The sequence below is a fragment of the Falco peregrinus genome, chromosome 11 (assembly GCF_023634155.1).
Source record: "Falco peregrinus isolate bFalPer1 chromosome 11, bFalPer1.pri, whole genome shotgun sequence".
Classification (NCBI taxonomy): domain Eukaryota; kingdom Metazoa; phylum Chordata; class Aves; order Falconiformes; family Falconidae; genus Falco; species Falco peregrinus.
Genome location: NC_073731.1, coordinates 26,931,692 through 26,951,262, shown reverse-complemented (window position 1 = coordinate 26,951,262; position 19,571 = coordinate 26,931,692). Strand labels below are relative to the sequence as shown.

Sequence of the window (19,571 nt, the reverse complement as noted above, 5' to 3'; positions counted from 1 at the left end):
CCGGCTGTCAGGGCTGACAGGCCCCGCCCCGCCTGTGCGTCTCGCTCCCCGCTCGCCTGGCCTGGCCGGGCGGGGCGCGGCGTCCGGCGGTGCCGCTGCCTGAGGGGCCGGGGGCGGCTGCCCTCGCGCTCTGGCGCCGCCGCCGGGTAGAGCCGCGGTGGTGGCGGCGGCCGGCGAGGCGGGGGCTGCCCCTCGGGCCCCGCTTCCGCCTCAGGGAAGTCGTGTTGTGCGTGTATGTATCCCCTCTCAGGGGAGAGATGCCGCGGCGGGCTCGGCGAGGGGCCGTGAGGCGCTGCCGCCTCAGGGGAGCCGCGCGGGGAGGCAGCGAGCCTCTCAGCCCGGCACTGTCGCTGCCTGCGCTGTGGGTGCCTTTAACAACGCCCCTGCATAACTATTACTTAAGGAGAAAGAGAAGATTCTCGGCTTGTAAGGCGCCGGCGGGAGCCCTCCCGCGCCGAGCGTTCCCCGCCAGGCACCGCGCTGCGGGCAGGGCCGCCGCCAGGCCAGGCAGCCGGGCGGGAGAAGCCTCCGCGGCCCGCGGCCCGCCCCGCCTGCCTCCGGCCTGCAGTGGTGTTCGCACAGGTTTAGCTGCCCGTGACATCTCTGCCCCTCTCCAGTTGTGGGGACAACCTGCTCAGAAGCCACCGCAGACGGTGTCGTGCAGCTCGCTTGCTTGAGATCGGGAACAGGAACCGCATCTTACAGCAGCTCCTTAAAAAGCACTTTGTTCCAAAGGTAAGAGGTGTGTGCCTGTAGGGACTAGCTATCGTTTGTCCAAAATCTAGATTTCTATAAGCTGGCTAAAGATACTCAACTACAACTCAAAACACCTGTGCCAAGGTCTCAGTTTTCTTCACTTTCTGTGGTAAGATAGTTTACAAACTTCTCTGACAAACTCCTCTGTGAGAACTAATCTCCATTTAATCTGTCCTTGCATGTTTCTCATGTAATATTGACTGTGGGCAGTTCAGTTACAAAGATTACTTTATGTAGAAGTTGAATGGCTGCTTGCTTGGAATTGCAGTTGTCCATAAATCCACTCAAATTAAAACAATCTAAATCAGTGATAAAAACAACAAGAGGAAGTTATCACAAAGTTAATTATACCTTATCTATTAATGTAATAAGAGTAACTTGAGGTTTGTGATGCATCGCTTAAAATTTATTAGTAATAACGAATAAAAAAGGCTAATACATACTGGCAGCTAACAGCCCCATGTGCGAAGGTGCAAATGTAAGGGAAATCGAGTTCCTACTAGAACATGTTTACAATCTAAAGTAATAGAGCATAGGCTCTAAAAAGCATAACAGCTGTGCGAGTATTTGTGTTTACATGCATTTTTAGTCTGTGTGTATTAGGATGTGAATTAGAAGTGAAAAAGGGAGCAAGTAGAGGAGAGATGAAAGTTTATTCACAGCTTTTGCTTCCTTAGTCACATGACATGAATTTTGTAGACTTTGTGAGGACTGGTGCAGCGTAGGAAGTAAAACACGTTTAGATTTCAGCAAGGCATTTTGTCCTTGCAGGGGATGTTCAGTTTTACTTTTTACTCAGTGACTGCTTCACAATAAACCAGGAAGTGCATTTGAGTTACCAGTGCAGAAGCTGACTGCAAAACTGCCAGGGTCACAAGCATTTCACTCAACTGCACTCTGAACGCTTTATGTAATGTTTCTGAAAATGTTCCCTTCTTGTCGTAGTTCAAATATTAGCACTGCTATCCATCATTTTGCTAAAAACCTTCTCATCCAGAAGGATCTTGCCAAAAGAACGAATGGGCCTGCTGATAAGAAAGGTCACAACTGCCAACAGGAGCACAGGGGGAGAGACAGAGTACCAGGAGTTCGGTACACAGAGGCAGGTCTACAGTACTGCAAAATGCATATAGGTTTGTAAATGGTCACAAGTTTCAGTTTGGTAATTAAATAGAAGATCCCAGATTTATAAACTAAACATTCCATAGCAGCCAAACAAGGCTTACACAACTAAGAAAAATATTAAATAGAAAGCTTTGGAAAATTTAATTGCCTGAGTGTCCTGGAATACAAAGCGGTTTTCCTATTTAATCACCGAGTCTTTCTGGTTTAAGCAGTCCATACAACAAATCCAGATTTATCAGGTCTTCAGCAAGCTAACAGTTTTTCTATCTGACCTTTTCCCTTCTGAAGGGAAAAGAGATCCACGACCTAGCACATCTTCAGCTGACACAAAGCTAGAAAAAAATCCTAGAGTGGCTGGCTCTTCAGCAACTTAACCTAAACCACTTGTTCGTGACAAATGTAAACCAAAGCTGGCAGCACATGCTCATCCAACCAGGAAGATGAGATCCAGTAAGGACAACTGCAGGAGTGGAGAGCACACGGGCAAGTGAGCTGGTCCAGGTACAGTGTCAAAGTAGCACAGGAATGCAGCTGGAGAGTATCAGAATAGTTCCCAACTAGTAGACACGTTGCTGTGAAGTAGTCCAAACCGAATTTTCTTAGGAATGAAATAACCATCTCTCACTATAATCTGCCAGTTACCTTCTTAAAATCATCAGGAATGCGAAGAAATCAGGTAGTCTTCACCTGTCTGAAGGCACATTTAACTGCATCCTGTGTCATCCTAATTTCAAGAGGCTCTTGATACTGAAAATTCCTTAGGCAATCTCAGTGCATCCCACAATTAACTGTTAGAAGATCTCAGTAAGAACAACCAAGTTTCTCTTCAGTATGGTCTTACCTTTTATGTTCAGAAGTTATGTGAAGGCATCCTCATAACATTAATGAACTTCTGCTTAAATTAATGTGCTGTCCTGAGCAAGTATCAGCAATTGAAGAAGTTACTGTTTGTTTCCGTCTGCTCTTTAATCTGAGAAATTTAGTGTTAAGCATGTATCTTTCTTCATTCAGGGCTTCCACCTGTTACATCCATTAGCCCTTGTTTAGAAGGTGCTTACATACTGCATTTACATACAGCTTGTTCAATTTGGGGAGCAAGACCCAGCTGCAAACAGCTTTTCCATCGAAAAGTACTGTTGTGGTATCTGCCAATACCATTTTCAGTATGTTCACTAGATATGCAAATTTGTAAAAAATCCCCAACCCTACTATGAAACAAAAAGCAGTGTACAAAGCAAGCTGCTGGTTTTAGGGGAAAAAAAGGAAAGCTTGAAAAGAAGGAAAGCTAGCCTCAATAGCTTTAAGCTATTTTAAGAAAGTAACTGTAAAACACACTATCAGCTTCTCTGTCAACCTTGAGCTGTTCAATTTCAGCCCTTGCTACATGTACTAAAACTGAACACTGGCTGCAAATAAAATGATTCTTCATGTAAGTTCATCAAGTTACATCTTTGTCTCACTAGTTTGGCATTCTTCCTTGAACAGATCGTGCAGACACTAATCGCTACTAACCCTCTAATTTTGAGGCCGATAGACCAATTCACATAAACATGCACAGAAACGTATCGTCAAAAGTGATTTAGTTTTACTTCAGGCTACTTATCAGCTTCTTAATATATTGCAAAATGCATACTTTTTTAACAACGAACAATATGGTGTCAGAAATTAATGTTCCAGCTATTTTCTCATTTGGTTTTCTACATTCTATCTATACTACTGGTGTGTATTCCAGTCTGAGAGCCATCTGATACTGATGTCTCCCTCGCTCCCCCGGAAGTGAAAAATGAAACAGCGGCGTACCTTTGTTGCGGCATTTCTCAGAGTTTGCTTGTAACCGTCCCCACTTACCCCCTTCAGTTTCATGGCCCTCATTCAGTTTTACCATACTTAGTAGCACACAGAAGATCAGGATGCACCTGCAAACTTGCAGCGCATGACTTCCTTGAGTTGAAGGTTCCAAGTTGGCACCGTTCACCGAGAATGTTTCATGTGACAATAGGCTGCTGTTGTTCTTTCCAGCTCAGTTTACGCACAGCTAGAGATTCACTAACATATAAATAAACCGTACTCTTGAATAACCTGAAACGATTTACGTATTTGTGAAGGGGGAGAACTGTTTGCATCTTCTAGAAGTGAATAAAGAAACTAAAGTGAAACACATGAAGAGATGTATGAATAAACCTTTTCAGCAAACCCAAGTCACAGGTTTGTACTTGTTTAGAAGTATTTAGCCACAAATACTCGGTAATTAGACCTTTACATGAATCTGTCACCATGAATGACCATTAAATTAATTTATATCAAATGATACACAGTAGTTATAGCTATCATGCTGACCCTTAGATTCAAAATTATTTTTTAAAAGATAAAGTGTATGCCAGTATTTTTTAAACTGAACAGCAGGTATCTGTCTTAAAGACCTCTTTTAACAATAAAAAAAAATCTGAGCCATGGAACACCAGTAATAGCAAATGCTCCTTTTAACAGTTTAACCTTTCCCTCAGATAACCTTTTATCATTTCCTTGATGCTTTTCTTAAGAAACATACCTTTTTTTTTTTTTTTTAAAAGACTCAAACTACCCAACAAGTTTATTTGAAAATCAAATGTCTGCCAAAAATTAGGCATTTGCAATGTTACTTCTCATATGAGCTAGTATGTTTTAGAAGTAAAAGCTGTAGCTAAAGGTCCAGGAAAAATGTTAGTTTTCCCACGATTATGTAATATTTGACCAGACAATTTCTGATTTTTTTGGTGACTTAAATACAACCACTATGTTGTGCTGACAACCATACAAAACATACGAGAAACCTGCACTTTAACCCATGGTAGTAGTATCAAAGACTTTGAACAGCTACAAATGCAGCATTTGCATTTTCAGTGCCATACCAAGTTAAAGTCAGTACTGCCTAAGCCCAGAGCAGCAGATGATAAAAAAAAGAAACATAAGTCAAAGATAAAGCTACATACTTTAGTACATTAAAACAAAACTAAGGACAATGGTATTTGTATAAGGTTCCAAAAATATACAGATGGGGGGTGGGGAAAATCACTGTACACAACTCTGAGGTTGTTAAAGTGACCAGAGAGACTGAACAGTGCAAGACATGCTTTTCCAGTTACAAGCTCAAAACAGAAGTGCAAAAGAAATTAAAGCTTTGTCTGAAATGATTTACCTTTTAGGATAAGGAAAGCTTAGAGTATCGTCATCAGTGTCAAAGAGAAATTTCCACCCCACCCCCGACACATACACACAAAATAGTTTAAGTTTGTCCATAATACAGTATTTCATTCAAATGATGTCCCCCTGAGCTTGCTTACTGTAGGGACAGTTTGTCTGATACTTATTAGATGTTGGCCTATGAATCAAGTGATGCATAGGTCGCTTCTCAATTCTCCAGCTTTGGCTAACAGTACCTGCAATTTACAGGCAGCGAAAGTGGCAGACAGCCTGGGTTCCAACTCTCCTGCAGCTAGCGATGTGAGACCACCTCACTGTAAGAAAGTGGTTGTGCTGAAAGCAGGTCCTAAGTTATGGCTGAGGAACAAAGAAATTGCTTTGTAGGTCTTTGTGCTCACTCCCAAAGATAAGAACAATTTCAGGCAAGTGCTTTTAGTGGGCTGACTAAGCTGTACATGCATCTATCCATGCAAATGCAGAATATGGCTCCCAAGACCTAGAACCAGGGTGTGTGCATGAAAAGACTGGATAGAAGGCCCTTCCTTGTAAGTTTACAAAAATATATAGCCAATACTGTAGCTTAAGAAGTCAGTTTTACTCATTACAGAGATCTCCAAAAAGTATTAACTACTTTTCAGACATTCCAGACAAGGTCACTTGTAACAAAAAAGGTCAAGTTCTCTAAAACAAGATTTTAAAAGTGGATCTTTCCTTCAAGTGAACAGGACATCTGTTTTTACACTTAACTTCTTAGTTAAGACTGAATTTATTTAAGATTTTATGTGAACATATGCATAAACACAAATAAGTTTACTTTAAACACATCTGCACAGAAAAAAAAGATTAACCCTTCAAAACATAACAGAGCAGGTCTGGTTAGTATGTAACTATTGCAAATCATAAGGATTCTGTGCATTAGGCCCACCCATACAGAAAGCAGGGAAAAAGTCTCAATGAAGGAAAATTACTGTTCAAGTCTAAGTGGTGTTTTGAAGAGCCAGCAGCCTAAGTGATACCATGAAGCTAGTCACAGTATCCAAACAAGCAGACCTGCTTGGGCTACTAAAGCAGTGTATCCTCCTGAAGATGTCATGAACTCCCAAGTTATTTTCTGTTTCGAAGGCGTTTAGATTTCCTAGGACAGTCTGTGGATTCAACCGCCTTCCTCCGTTTTCTATGAGACTGTTCATTTGAGCCAGAACCTGAAGAATTTCCTACTGTACTCTCCATCACCTCTCGCAGCTTGCGTTCAATCTCAGCCAATCGGGCATTCTGTTCACCTATGATTTGGGTTTGCTCAAGCAGTTTCTGCTCTTGGTCTTGGAATTGTTTCTGTAGCTCTTGCACTTTGGTGCGAACCTCTGACATCTCCCGCTTTAGCGCTGTCACGCCTGTGCCATTTGCTTTTACTTGCTGATGGAGTTTGGTGACTTCCTGTTTTGAAGGGTTCTGCTTGGAGAACAGCTGCATTGATGTCAGTGCTGCAGAAGGTCCTGGAACTTCAGAGAAAATTGTGATTAATCCTCTGCAACTTTAAGGCAAAAGTAGGAATTTTGTCCCAGTTTTCCTATTTTGCTTATCCCTACTCCCCCAAACATGAACCTGAATACTGGTTGCAAGTTACGTGAACATGAAAGCCAATTTACAGTCATGTAATCTCGGAGCACAACTCAATTTAAAATACTTAAGATTTTCAGTCGTCTGGAAAACAGCTCATCAATCCTTTTCTGTATATAAGCCCCGCTCCTTTTGCTGTACCAAAAATTACGTAGGGATATTACGTTGTCATCGACACTTAGTGTCACAGATGTTAAGTCAAAACCCCACATCTATAAATTGCTTATTACAGAATTGTTATATTAAATATTTCAACAGAGCAGTAAAATTCTGCTGTCTTAGTTGTAGACAGCTAAAGTTCTAAAACTTTGTGGTTTGGGGCTTGACAAGGTATTTCGGTTTAACTTACTTTTCTGGAAGTCAGGAATTTGTTTTCCTTGCTTCTTTTGAATCATTCTTCCTAATGCTAAAACGATCCTGGGATTTGAGCTTGGGACTTTTGATTTTAATTTAGTTCCTGCAAATCACAAAGACTAACAGCTTCTGTATAATTTCTTTCACTTTTTCTATCATAAAAGATATCCATCACTTTTTTCTATAATTTTACTCTTCTAGCAATGCTGTGCAAGTAGGATGCAACTTTCAGTGCTACACAGACAGAATAGTCTGGAACAGCCTAGTACAGTCATCCTCCTCTCTTTATTCTCCTTTAACATGCCAGCATAAGTACAGTTACGTGACACCAAAGGGTTGTCATTAGCTAGGTTATGCTCCTCCCTCCACACAAAATAGGTGGGTTTATGCCACATAAAGCCTTGGCCTTGAAAAGCCGACTGGCATCAGCTATAGTTTTGGGCAGTACTTCCTCAACTGAGAGACTCAATGGAACTGAGGTATAATTAACAAGATATAATCAAGAGGCTGGATACACACTTATAGCTAACAGGATGGATAGGACATACCAGAAATAACAAGCAGCTCCTACGGTTAGGTCTGTAATTTTTGCTTAAATTTAATTATTTATTTTTTTTAAATTATTAAGTTATCCCTTCAGAGAGTTGATTTCTCAGTTCCCAAGTGTGAAGATTTTCAGCACAGGGAAAACACTACAGGTAACTAACTTAGACTTTGGTTCACAAAATTCTGGAAAGTCTGGCAGAGTATACAAAGGATCCGTTTAATTGTTTATTTACAGACTGTTGTTTTAATTGCCTTTTCACTATTACCTGTAAGTATTTTGCCTATTAGTGCCCCAGGAAAGCAAAATATCACATACAAGTTATGTTCTATGCACTACAACAGCTTAGGCTAATTCATTTGCTGATCATCCTAAAAATAAAAGGCATCGAGCTGTCATCTCGTGTGCCAAATTTCAACCAATTGCAATGATAAAGTCTCATTCATTGGTGGCACAAAAGCGTTTGTTTAATGAATACACACTATGCATAATTCTAACATACATTCAAGTGACTGTTCTTTTGGTAGTACAAAGACTCCTTAAATTTCAAAGCAAATGAATTTCAGTTAGCATTCTTAAGAAACAAGTATCATCAATATTTATGTAATAAAGCTCACATTTAAGGGAGAGAGCTTTAAAAAGATACAGTGCTGTGAATTTTTACAGAAAAACTAAATAAAACTTAACTATACGTGGGAATTAATACCTGGGGCAGTTCCTATCAGACGTCCCGATACATCTGACCCAGGCATCTTTCTTTTCAGTATTGGAACAATCTTCTCATCAAAATATTCCATAGCCATGGAGGAAATGTCCCTTAGTTCTTGAAGAACTTCATGAGCTCTCTGAGGAGCTCTTGTAGAGTTTACATACCTTAGCACACGATAAATTTCATCTATTACCTAAAACATTTAAGAAGAATTAGGATTTTCTGATAAAGGCACCATTATTTCAGATCATTCTAGAAGTGCTGGCATATGCAGGGGCTTTTACTACATACCTATTGCATAACCACTGCGTGCTTTAGTTCTAAATCAGCTTTTTGAAATGAAGCGCTGTTCGTGATATATCAGAGAAGCTATTCACTTGATCTACCACAACAACTCTCTTCAAACTCATGAAATAATGCTCACTGTGTGAAATTTTATTTTACTACATCCACACTTGACTTCAAAGTTATATAATCTATATTCAGCAGAGCATTATCATTTCTTTTTGGAAAATCTGAAGCAAGATACTTAGCCACAATGCAGAGCAGTTACTCCCCCAGCCAGTTATGAAACACATGGACTAGCAAGAATTACCATTATGTTGGTCTAAAGAGCTGTAAATATGTACTTGAGTCCACTTGTACACACCCAAAATATTTCAAATTCAGATTAAGTCTGAAATGTATTAATTTATAAAGCATCAATCCACTGCTGACAGAGAACACAAGCACCCTCTTAACAGGTTTGACAAGGAAGCCCTTTGGTTAGGAGAGATACAGCGAGATGCAGGGTGTCTCACTCATCAATTAATTACAGTCTGAGGCAGGTCAAGATAGGAGTCCTGGTCTCTTAGTACGGAAACTACTGACACGGGTATTTCACACAGGACTAAGAATAGTTTAAGAATCTCCTGAAAAACACAGATCTTAAGGACTTAGAATAATAGGTAAGCCAATACAGTTGCATCTTGTGTTTTAATAAAGGAAGATTAGCTAAAAAGTTGCAAAAGCCAGAAAGAACTAAAGCATCTCATCAGACAACAAGCTTACAAAAGACTTCTCTAATTTTACCCACGGTATATGCTGTTAGCAACATCATCCTCAAAGCATTTTTCTGCTGTCCTCGATATAAAATCTTACAGCAGCACTGCTATCACCAGGAACCCTCACACAGTACACCAAGCCTCAAATCAGGATTCACATATTCTAACACAAATTCACTGTCTGACAGTTCTGTGGCAGCTTCATTCAAACAAAATTTCCTGATGAGAACAGTGCAGGTTGGGGGAAACCACAGACTGTAAACGAACACTAAGCCTTGAATCTGCTTGACCAAAAGAGGATCTTCAGGTGAACTGGTAACTGTGCTGACAGTGTAGTGGTGCTAGCAAGCTCATACACTAAGTAAATAATTAGCTGTTCTATCCGAACACAAACAAGGTCCTTATAACTCAGTGCCCACAGCTCACTTGACCAACTCCTGCACGCCCCAGGTCTAGATTAGTGTACTTTTATTAAAAGAAAGAGAGTTCTGCCTGTCCATCTACTCTTCAAAAAAGTAAGGTGACACTTCTTTTAAGTTTTTCATTTACTATGTGGTATCAAGGACTTAAGTTTATTTGACTTTATGTTATATTACATTTTTTTAAATACATGTTAGGTATATAAAAATATAAAGTCAAATAAGCATAAATATATTAAACTATAATGTTTTAATATAAAATTAATTCAATATTAAGTCAGCAAGTGTACAGAAATGGTTACCTCTTCAAGATAAAAAACCATTTCTTGCCAACAGCCTATCCTACAGTACTGAATGTAGAACTGCCTGCGCCATGCTTTGCACGAATCCAACAGCTAACCTTTCCATTCATCCCAGTGCAATTCAGTTATCTGCCCATGAAAAATTAATACTGACATATCCAAATCTTACACAGAATGATCAATGAGTACAGCATTAGGCTAATATTCACTGATCTTGTTTCAACCATGAGCTGCACCGGTTTTCCTCAGATCATGGTTTTGTCAGTTCCCTTGTGGACTTCTGTTTTCAGATCCTATAAAACAGTGGTATCTCTAAGGCACATCTCGCTTGCATAATTTATATTTTATGTTGGGGTAGTATTCTGAAACAACAGAATTGTTCAGCAGTATTAATATTTAACACACTTTATCTACATTTAAAACTAATTCCACCTACTGTACAAAAATACCGCATCCACTGTCATAATGAGCAGTGTTTCCACATACTAAGTATCTTAATTCAATTAATCTGAAGTACTCAAACCCTCAAGAAAGATGCCTAAATCTTCCTGATGGACTGAGTGCTTAGTGTTATATGTAGTCTAAATTACTGCATCTTCTGATGACTTGGCCTCCAGCTTTTTTCTACAATTAAAATTCAGAATTAAACCCTACACATCATGTGTTTCCTGTAAAAGGTTGTATAGGATGTATATGCCACAAGTCAAACATCAGAATTAAGTGAGAATCTAAGGGAAAATGGAAATCAAGTTTAAAATAATTAATATTTAGATATAATCTGGTTCATTCATTTCATGTTGCCTGTTACAGCCGAGCACTGGCTTGTGTGTGTGTTTTCAAGTATATGGAACAGTTTCAGTGTATATATATATACACACATACAAATTTGTCCCAGCTGTCCCAGGTTAAGTTGCACAATCTTTTTTTAAACACATATACACATTCACAGAATGCAGTCTACGTTTTACCTTTCCAGGTATGAAGCAACAGAGATTGGAATCCACATATTTCATGAAAGTCATATTTAACAGAGAGAGTCTGGTTTCTACAGCAGCAAGGATGTCGGCATGACGAGCTAATGAATGGTTTCTTCTTTCTGACTCCCGTCTAGAAGACATACCATTAAGTGACACTGATTTAACAATGAATCAACAAAATGAAACTGTAAAATTGCTAGAGTTAATTTCACCCTTAAACCCTCTGAGGTTTGAAAATGTAACCACTAACATTAGTTCTGTCTCTACAGAAAAAAAATCCAATACAGATTAAGAATCAGCTAGTAATAGCACGCTACACTTTCTTAGACAAAAATTGTTCTCTGAATAATTGCTACATCTTACGGGATCCATAAACTCAATATATAATTTAGGACTATTTAAAAACAAGCTTTCAGTACTATAACTAGCAGTAGACACTGCATCATATTTTTATCCCTCCATATTCCTACAGTTAGTACTTCAATGCAGTTGACATAAATTTAATATATTATTAATGCTTGCTACAAATTTAGGTTGAGATATAAACGCTTTTGACAAAGGATCTCTACTTCAAGTGGCATTTACTTTCTTCGTTCTTACTGGAAAATCTGATAGCACACAGAAACAGCTGTGCTTACTGAAAGGAGAAAAGGCATTGCTTTAGTAAGAAACTATCTCCCAGTAAGGCTCACACATCAAACCCCCCTCCCCCATTCCCATGTAATCCTTGGCACTGAGAAACCTTTTTTTTTAAGCAGAGTAGTAGATCAATCACCAGTGAAGGCAGTTAGTCTTGAAAAGGAATGGCATTTATTCATTCCTAGGAGTCCTTACTTGATTTGCCAGAAGAGTTGAGCAATACAGAACCCACTCTTCTTTTCTCTGTTTAAAATACCAGACACAATTTCCAATATTCCAGTTTATAGTATATGACAACTTACATTCATCCACACTATTATTCTGTAATTAGATCTTAGGTTCAAGTTGCTTTTGGAAAAAAATTAAATAAAACCAAATGTGACTCAAATTTTCAAGATATTTAAGCAGAATTAGCCAGCAAGAAATTCCTTTTCAATATTCTGCTGAAAAGATTCCAGTACATTTACATGTAACTACAGTTCTAACTGGTACATACCTTGGAAGCTGAGCTTTAACTTGCTTTTGACACAAGTTGTGGTATCTTTCCACCTTCAGAAATCCCTGATTCAACATTCGCTGGCAAACCAAGTCCATTCGCTTACAAACCTGTATTTAAGCAAAAAGAAAAACTTAAGGCTCAATTAAGGCCACAAGTCACTTTTACCATTATCCACACTTGCTGGGTATTAAAAGATTCTCTTATCAGTTTTTCCTCCATTTCAAGAAGCAGAAACTGCAGTTGACCTTAAGGCATCACCACCTCTAACAACAATCATGACACTCCAAAAAGGAGCAGCTATGTTCCCCATGTTCACAAATTAATCTCCTGATACTGCGTAACGAGAGACAGTAGGATGAATGCCACCCATATATAAACAAATGAAATTTCCTCTGATTTTAATGGAAGTTGCAAATGCCTGTGCCTGACTTTTAACTTGGTGTCCAGAGTGATTCTGGTAGATCAAGTTACATGTTTTTTTGTAGTTTAAAAAAGAAGCTTTTAAAAACAAGAAATCATACTGGCTTTCTTCCAGCATTCAAGGCTTATGTTTTTGAAGATAGCCACAATTAAATTTAAAAACTTATGCAATGCAGTGCACGTGAAACAAGATTCCTTTTTGGATAAAGAAAAATATTTCCTTCTCTGATTAACAGAATCCTTTATCTGGTATGCTGGATACCAATAGCCTCCATTTTTTTCCCACAGATTTAGGGAGAAAGGACATCAATAGCTGCAGAAGATACAATAAACAACTAAATTTAAGCCTTCACAAAGTAACCAGTTATAAGGCAAAGCCAACTTGTACAAAAGTTTAAAGCAATTGCAATTCAGTTATGATGCAAGAGCTTAGTGAACCAACTGTCCTTTGAAATTGATTATTTTTTTTACTGAAATGCACAACTCCCACTGTGACCCCACTTTCCAGTGGATTAGTTTTGCCTTTGTTTGTTTGGTTGTTTTTTTTTAAATAAACACTCCTTCCCTCTATACATTACTCATTTCATAATTTTAAAGTCTATGGAAGTTTATACCTTGAGGAAGAAGACTCTCACTTCTCCCAGAAAAGCCTACAATTATTTTCTGTTCATATGGAAGCCACTACTTAAATACATTCTACTTTCTGCGAGCCTTCCTCTGTCCCAGCTAGTTTAAGTTCTGTAAGAACTGATCATTTTCCAACAGATCCGTATAAACAGACCATGAAGCAATTCCTGTCAATCTGTCAATGCTCCTTTGGATTAGATCTTCCTTGCTAAATAGTCAAAGGAGAAGGATCAGACAGGCCAACTACCGAGGTACAGTCTCAGCACACCCTCCGCCACTTTCACAGAATCAGCTAAATCCTCTCCAGAGTATAAAAAATAACGCTGGCCCTTCAGCTACTGGAAGAAATCATCATATTTCTTCCAAGATACTAGCTGCATTAGGGATGCCTAGATCCGATACCATTTCTGAGTACGATACTTACTTGTAGCCAGGAGTTCGTACCTGCACCACTACACCACGGCTACGTTAGCTATGCAGTTACTCCGCACAAGAGACAAAACAATCCCAGGCACATCGCTAGCTCCGAGTTCAGAGAAGCCCGGAGTGACTTTAACCACGTGTGCACTGACACCTGGTGGCAGGAAGGACCCGGGGTGTGCTGAAGCCCTCCCACATCCCAGACACTAAACTGCGATGGGTAACACCAGCTGCGCTAGGTTTTTAAACACGGGATTTTTTTAAGTCGTACTCATTTTGCTCATACGCTATGCAGCATCAAGTATTATTTGCTCCAATTTCTGGACGTTACCTATATTTGTGCCAATAAACAGTCTAGAACCCAAACACCAGACAACAGGCACCACCAGAAACCTAAAGTGGTGGTCTGCATCTTATTTTACCAATAATCTCTTAATTCTCAGCTGGTTCCTGATGGCACCGTTTAAACCATATGGCACCTGTATTTATGGGAACAATATACCTTTCTTAGACACTATAGTCAGCACTCATATGCGAAGTAGCATTACTACATTTTTAAGTGTTTGTATTAGTCCAAGACAGTTTGGTACTAGCTATTCAGTGGACCATAAGAAAGCAAAAAGTTTCATTGGCTCATATTTGTCTTTGCAAATTTTTGTGAATTTTTTCTTATTCTAGCCATAAAGCTGAAAGAGCCCAAGTTTTCTCAAATGTCAAGTCCAACCAGACACTGTGTTCAAATTTCAGTATTAGAAAGTTACTCCAAGACCATGTGAAAGCAGAATGAGGTGGTTGCTTCTGAGCGTGCAGACTTACATGCTGTAACAGCTTCCATAAAATAACTGATTTTCCACCTAATTTGTAAACAAACTAAGCTGACACAATCTACTAGACAACTACTACCACCTTCCCTTTCCTCAAGCACATCTTATTTCTTCCACTAACAGATAACCAGTATTTATAACAGAGTTTAAAATAGCCTGAAGTATTTAGAGTCAATATATTTTTCTTAGGGGCTACACAGACACCATATTCCATAATGCCCTTCTAGGGTAAAGTATAAGTGCGTGACAAAATGTTGATGACTTCAGCAAGAAGCTTTAAAATAGAAATGTCTGTAGATACAGATGTACTGAAACCGGGGGAAGATTAAAGCCGTGCTGTCCAAACGCTATCAGTCCTTATTTGTGCTGTGCAGAAAATAAGCGCGAGTTTCCTGCAGGATCTAAGACGCTTCTTTACGTGCGTCAGAATCCAAGATAACCTTTTCCTCAGAATGTTCATGGGAGGAGGTTGTGGATTGTTTGGTTTTAATCACATTTGCTGTAGGAATAGCCTGAATAGAAGTGCATTTCCAAGCTCTTATATACAAGTGAAAAGAAACTGGAATATAAGAATCTCATTATTATCCCACTCAGGTAAAAATTCCAGAGCTTCTGTAAGTCATTTAAAAAAATCACAGTAAAAAGAAGCCTTCAAAAGCTGGAAGATAGCTAGCTTCCCTATCAGCATGCATACTAGGCTGCAGCTTGTCCGGAAGATTACAGCTTTAGACACAAGGATCTTCTGGGTTTTGTTTCTCTTACAATGACCTATCAGAGGAAGCAGATGAAATAAATACTCAAGAGGACTGAAAGCAAAATGCTGCTGCTTTTCCTCTCATTCACTTTTTCTGAACACAAGTTTGAGAACTCAAGATTTGCATCATTTCAGACAAGACTGCATTCTTAGTGCCTGTTGTTTAGTCTCCATTACTTTAGATTGACTTCACTGCTTAACCAGTAGGTGCATTTATGCTTTTCCATGCAGTAACACCAGGAATAGCAGAAAGCATTATGCTCAAGAAAGCAAGTGCTTCTTGGCACAATGAGGGCCCATGGTCTTGGCCTCCCTGATGGCAATCTGCATAAGCAGGAAACATTCTTTACCTCATCCTTTGGTGACAGAAGGTAACTTAGGGATCTTAAGACTTAGATTATGCTCCTCATAATGGTCTATAGAAACAATACAGGTTCCTATCTCTTATTTTAATCTGAAAACTTGCAGATGTTCTATGTCCTCCCACCCAGACAACTCCTTAGTCTGTCTTCTTGTACACACTCTAGATCCAACAGCAGTTCAACTCAAAAGATTACTTTTTTTCCCAAAAAAATCAGTGAGCTAAGGTGATGCAGAAAAAGAAAGCAATCAGGACATCCATTTCCTTCAGTGCTGGGATCCAGAGAATGCATCAGTAAGTTTAGGAATCCACATTTTATAACTACACATGCATGATCAAACTCGGTTGACTGATGTCCAGCATCAGATCTTCCTACCTTCCTCAAGATGCCTTATCCCATGGAATGCCACATTCTAAAGGGCTAATGAGGCTGCTTTTGGGCACATTTATAATGTTTATGAGACCTAAGCAATTTAATCCTGTCATTCAATTAACATGGTCCTGCAGCGTTACCTTTAGCATAACACTATTTGTTATAAGATACACCCATTCATCTTTGATAAGCAGCTCAAGTCAGTTCTCATAGAGAAGAAAAATTTACTGTTTGTGCAAGACAGATCTTAGAGCAGGAATACACAAATGTCTCCCAAGGCTACTTGTAGCCTTTCAAAATCTGAAAGTGACGAAAATTTATTATGAATTTATGCCTAGGCATTGCTATTTTTAAAAGCTATATTTAATTCTCTGTCAACAGCATCTGGAGTTATTAAAATATCCAGTCTTTTCCTTTCAGGGAATTGCCAAAAGAACACCTTTAGTTCTGTATGGCCATCCAAAAGACCTCGCTGATCAAGCTTATGTGGTTATGAGCTACTCTTTTGACTAGGTCTAACCAGAATGGCTTTGATTCTTTACATTACCGCTGGTTAACAAAGACAGGCATTCTTAGAACGGTCACTGCCTTCCGATATGCTTAAGAAAACAGTAAGGAATTTGATGGAGATAAAGTTTCCTGGCTGTCACTGACTCAAAAATTAAAAATAGGGACAGACCAGTGGAATAGTTTGGTTTGTTTTACATCTAGTATTGTTCCATTTGTGTGTCAAAGTTGGGATTTATCCAGTCTGGTTTTGCGTATTTCTGAAACTTCTGAAAGGGACAGTGGTCTTCTGGAAAAATGAACTTGCAAGTGCCCGATGACAGCATAAAGTTCCATTTTACCTCTTCAGTAGCACTGAGACTTCAGCGGCTGGTTTAGTCCTTACACCACCATCTTTCCTGTTCTCCACTGCTGACAAAGCATTGCTTACAACATTAACTTAGCCCTACAGAAAGAAAAAAACTTCTACGGACTAGTGATAGCTCCCACGGGCACTACCGTTCATAAAATTCAAGAGAAAGTTGCAGCAAAGGCCTGTGTCCAGTGCTGCAATACAGACCATGCAACACAAAGCACACCCAAAGTATGTACTTCCCTTCATTCAAACCGTAAGTACCCCAAAGCAGAGGCTGCAATCCCAAAAGGCAGTACGGTATCTTCTTCACAGATCCACTACCTACTCTCACAGAAGCAGCAGAAGTCTTCAGTGGACTGACAGCACGGTAGAAAGATTTAGGTGTTGGTGTATGTGGTGCAGTATGAATAAAACCAGATTTTCTGTCTGAAGAGCTTTCAGTTTAAAGTTACAGTCAGGATGCAACACTTCAGGCTGCTGATCCAGGACATACAGAGTTCTAATTTTCTGTAGAACTATGCTTGTAATATCATCCAGTTTAGACTAATAAGAGTTCTTAAAATAGCAACAGTGCAGCCAGTGCAAGTTTACTGAGGGTTACATAAGCGATGCTTAATTCCCTCACTATTATTCCATTTACAACCTCATTAAAAAAAAGCAAGACGGCAGCTTATCATATTATGTCATAGTTTACATCAGACTTCTTATGCAGGCAGTTAAGGACTGAGATATATTGATCTCTTTGCTGACAGCTGTGCTTTTTCATCTGCGTTATGAAAGTTCAGAGGTAGAGGTAATATCTTTTATTAGATCTACTACTACGACAGGAAGAAGCAGGCGGCCTTTCAGGCAGACAACGGCCTCTTTGCGTCTTCCCCCCCCCCCCCCCCCCCCCCTTTGATTTCTAGATAGGGCAGGGTCCCGGGAGCAGCAGGCTCACCGGCTCCTGCGCTCGCAGGCTTAAGCTCTATAGGTAAAAATAAACGCAGGCACGAGACACAATAGCCCCGCTCCCCTCCACGGGCAGTCACCAGGGGAAACACGCCTCCAGCAGCCTCGCACGGCGGCCGGAGGGAAGGCACCGAGCGAGGGCCGCGGCCCCCGGGCCCGCCCGTGCGGGGCTCACGGCGGCCCGGCCGGGGGCTGCGGGGAGACCGCCCCGACCCCCCGCGCGCCCCCTCCCCGGCGGCGGCACCGGCCCGGCCGAGGGCTGCGGGGAGACCGCCCCGACCCGCCCCGGCCCCCCCCCGTCCCCCCGCGCCCCCTCCGCGGCCGCTTCCCGGCCGGCGCGGCGGGCTCCCCGCGGCCGCCCCGCGGCTCCCCGGCCGGCCGGCCCGCCGCCTGCCCGCCCCGGCCCCTACCAGGCGCAGCTGGCTCGTCTCATCGTAGGACAGGAAGCTGAGGATGTTCTCGATCGCCACGATGGGCAGCCCCATGAGCGTGTTGCTCTGGGGCGGCGGCTCCAAAGGCGCCAGAGCCTCGGGAGACTCCGGGACCGGGGGCGGGGAGAGCCGCGCCGAGCCCAGGGCGCCGCCTTCCCCGTCCGACACGAGCCGCTCCTCCGGCGCCGCCATCTCGGAGCCCGTCCTTCCTCCACCGAGGGAGGGCAGCGAGCCTTCCTCTGACGACACTTCCGCCCCCGCTCCCACTGCCCGCCTGGGGGCGGCAGAAACCGCCGAACGCCACAAACGCGGGTGCCCCTGGCAACGGCAACGGCCGCGGCCCCGGGCAACAGCCGCCGAGGCGCCTGCAGGGGCGGGGCCGGGCGGGGCGGGGCGGGACTGGACTGGGCGGGACTGGACTGGGCGGGGCGGGGCTGCGGCCTTCAGGCCCTTCAGCCGCCTGAGGGGAGGCCCCGGGGCGTGGCGGAGGCGGCTGGCAATGCCCTCCCCCGGTGCTGGGTACCACACCTGGGGCACATTAGAACTAAATGGCCGGGAAGAAACCGCGGTGGTGTGTTGTCGTGAGGGCCGGGAGGCGGTGTGGGTGGAGGTGGTGCAGGATGAGAAGCGCAGGCAGCGCTGGTAAGGGTGTCAGGGCACTGGGCAAGGAGCTCCGTGTGCCTGGTGGGCGCCCTCCCAGGGGCACAGCGACAGTGCCGAGGGCAGCTCAGCTCCCCCTGCCACAGCCCGCACCACTGGGCCTTCACACTCCGGCCTGGTGCGGGTCGTAGCGAAGCTACAGGGCTTTTTTCTTCCCGCTCTGTGGAAGAAGAGATGGGAGGGTAAGGCGATCGAGGAGGCTGTGGAAGCTCACAGAGACAGGCTAGCCGGGGTTGGAAGGGACCTGTGAGGATCATCTAGGCCTGCTCCTCACTCCACACAGCCCAACCTAAAATTAAACCATATATATCTCTATATATACATATGTCTCCCAATGATTCTTGAATGCTTACTGGTCTGGGGCTGTGACCCCCTCCTTGGGGAGCCTGCCCCCATGCTGCACTATCTGCTTCCGTGTGGAGCTTTTTTCCTAACACTGAACCAGAACTTCCCTGGAGGCAGCTTCATGCCATCCCCTCGTGGCCTGTGGCTGGACACGGGAATGGAGGGATCAGCAGCTCCGTGCCTGGCACACGGCAGTGCTCCCTCCCTGCTGCGGGCACAGCGGCCCCCCAGCAAAACATGGCCGGATCACAGTGAGGCAGCTACAAGACAGAAGGACACCTCTGTTGCTCGTGAGGCACAGCTACGTACCTCTTACAAATTTAATCCAGGCCTTTCTAGTCTACGTATAGAGGGGGTGAGCACCCCCTTTTGTGTTCAT

At 42.2% G+C, this 19,571-nt stretch overlaps 2 protein-coding genes across 2 annotated transcripts in view; one reads left to right on the top strand and one right to left on the bottom strand.

Moving 5' to 3' along the window:
* Positions 1 to 81: 81 nt before the first annotated feature.
* The window catches only part of TP53BP2 (tumor protein p53 binding protein 2), a 78,567-nt gene continuing 59,077 nt past the window's right edge, over positions 82 to 19,571 (top strand). The window contains exons 1-2 of the mRNA XM_055816528.1: positions 82 to 735; positions 6,507 to 6,605. The gene's annotated coding sequence lies outside the window, so the exon portion shown is untranslated. The remainder of the gene's footprint in view (positions 736 to 6,506; positions 6,606 to 19,571) is intronic.
* On the bottom strand, positions 4,838 to 18,426 carry FBXO28 (F-box protein 28). Its single transcript, XM_055816535.1, has 5 exons — positions 18,167 to 18,426; positions 12,162 to 12,271; positions 11,018 to 11,156; positions 8,283 to 8,478; positions 4,838 to 6,560 (listed from the first exon to the last, which is right to left on the bottom strand). Exons 1-5 carry the CDS (start codon positions 18,377 to 18,379, stop codon positions 6,166 to 6,168), a joined length of 1,053 nt encoding a protein of 350 aa, XP_055672510.1. The 5' UTR covers positions 18,380 to 18,426; the 3' UTR covers positions 4,838 to 6,165.

Bases quoted from the DNA above. Each gene is read 5' to 3' on its own strand.
- FBXO28 (XM_055816535.1), bottom strand. From the start codon at position 18,379: ATGGCGGCGCCGGAGGAGCGGCTCGTGTCGGACGGGGAAGGCGGCGCC. The intron at 8,479-11,017 runs GTAAAACGTAGA...TAAATGTTTTAG, and splicing joins GTTGCTTCATACCTGGAAAG to GTAATAGATGAAATTTATCG. The intron at 6,561-8,282 runs GTATTAATTCCC...TTTTCTCTGAAG, and splicing joins TCTGATAGGAACTGCCCCAG to TTCCAGGACCTTCTGCAGCA.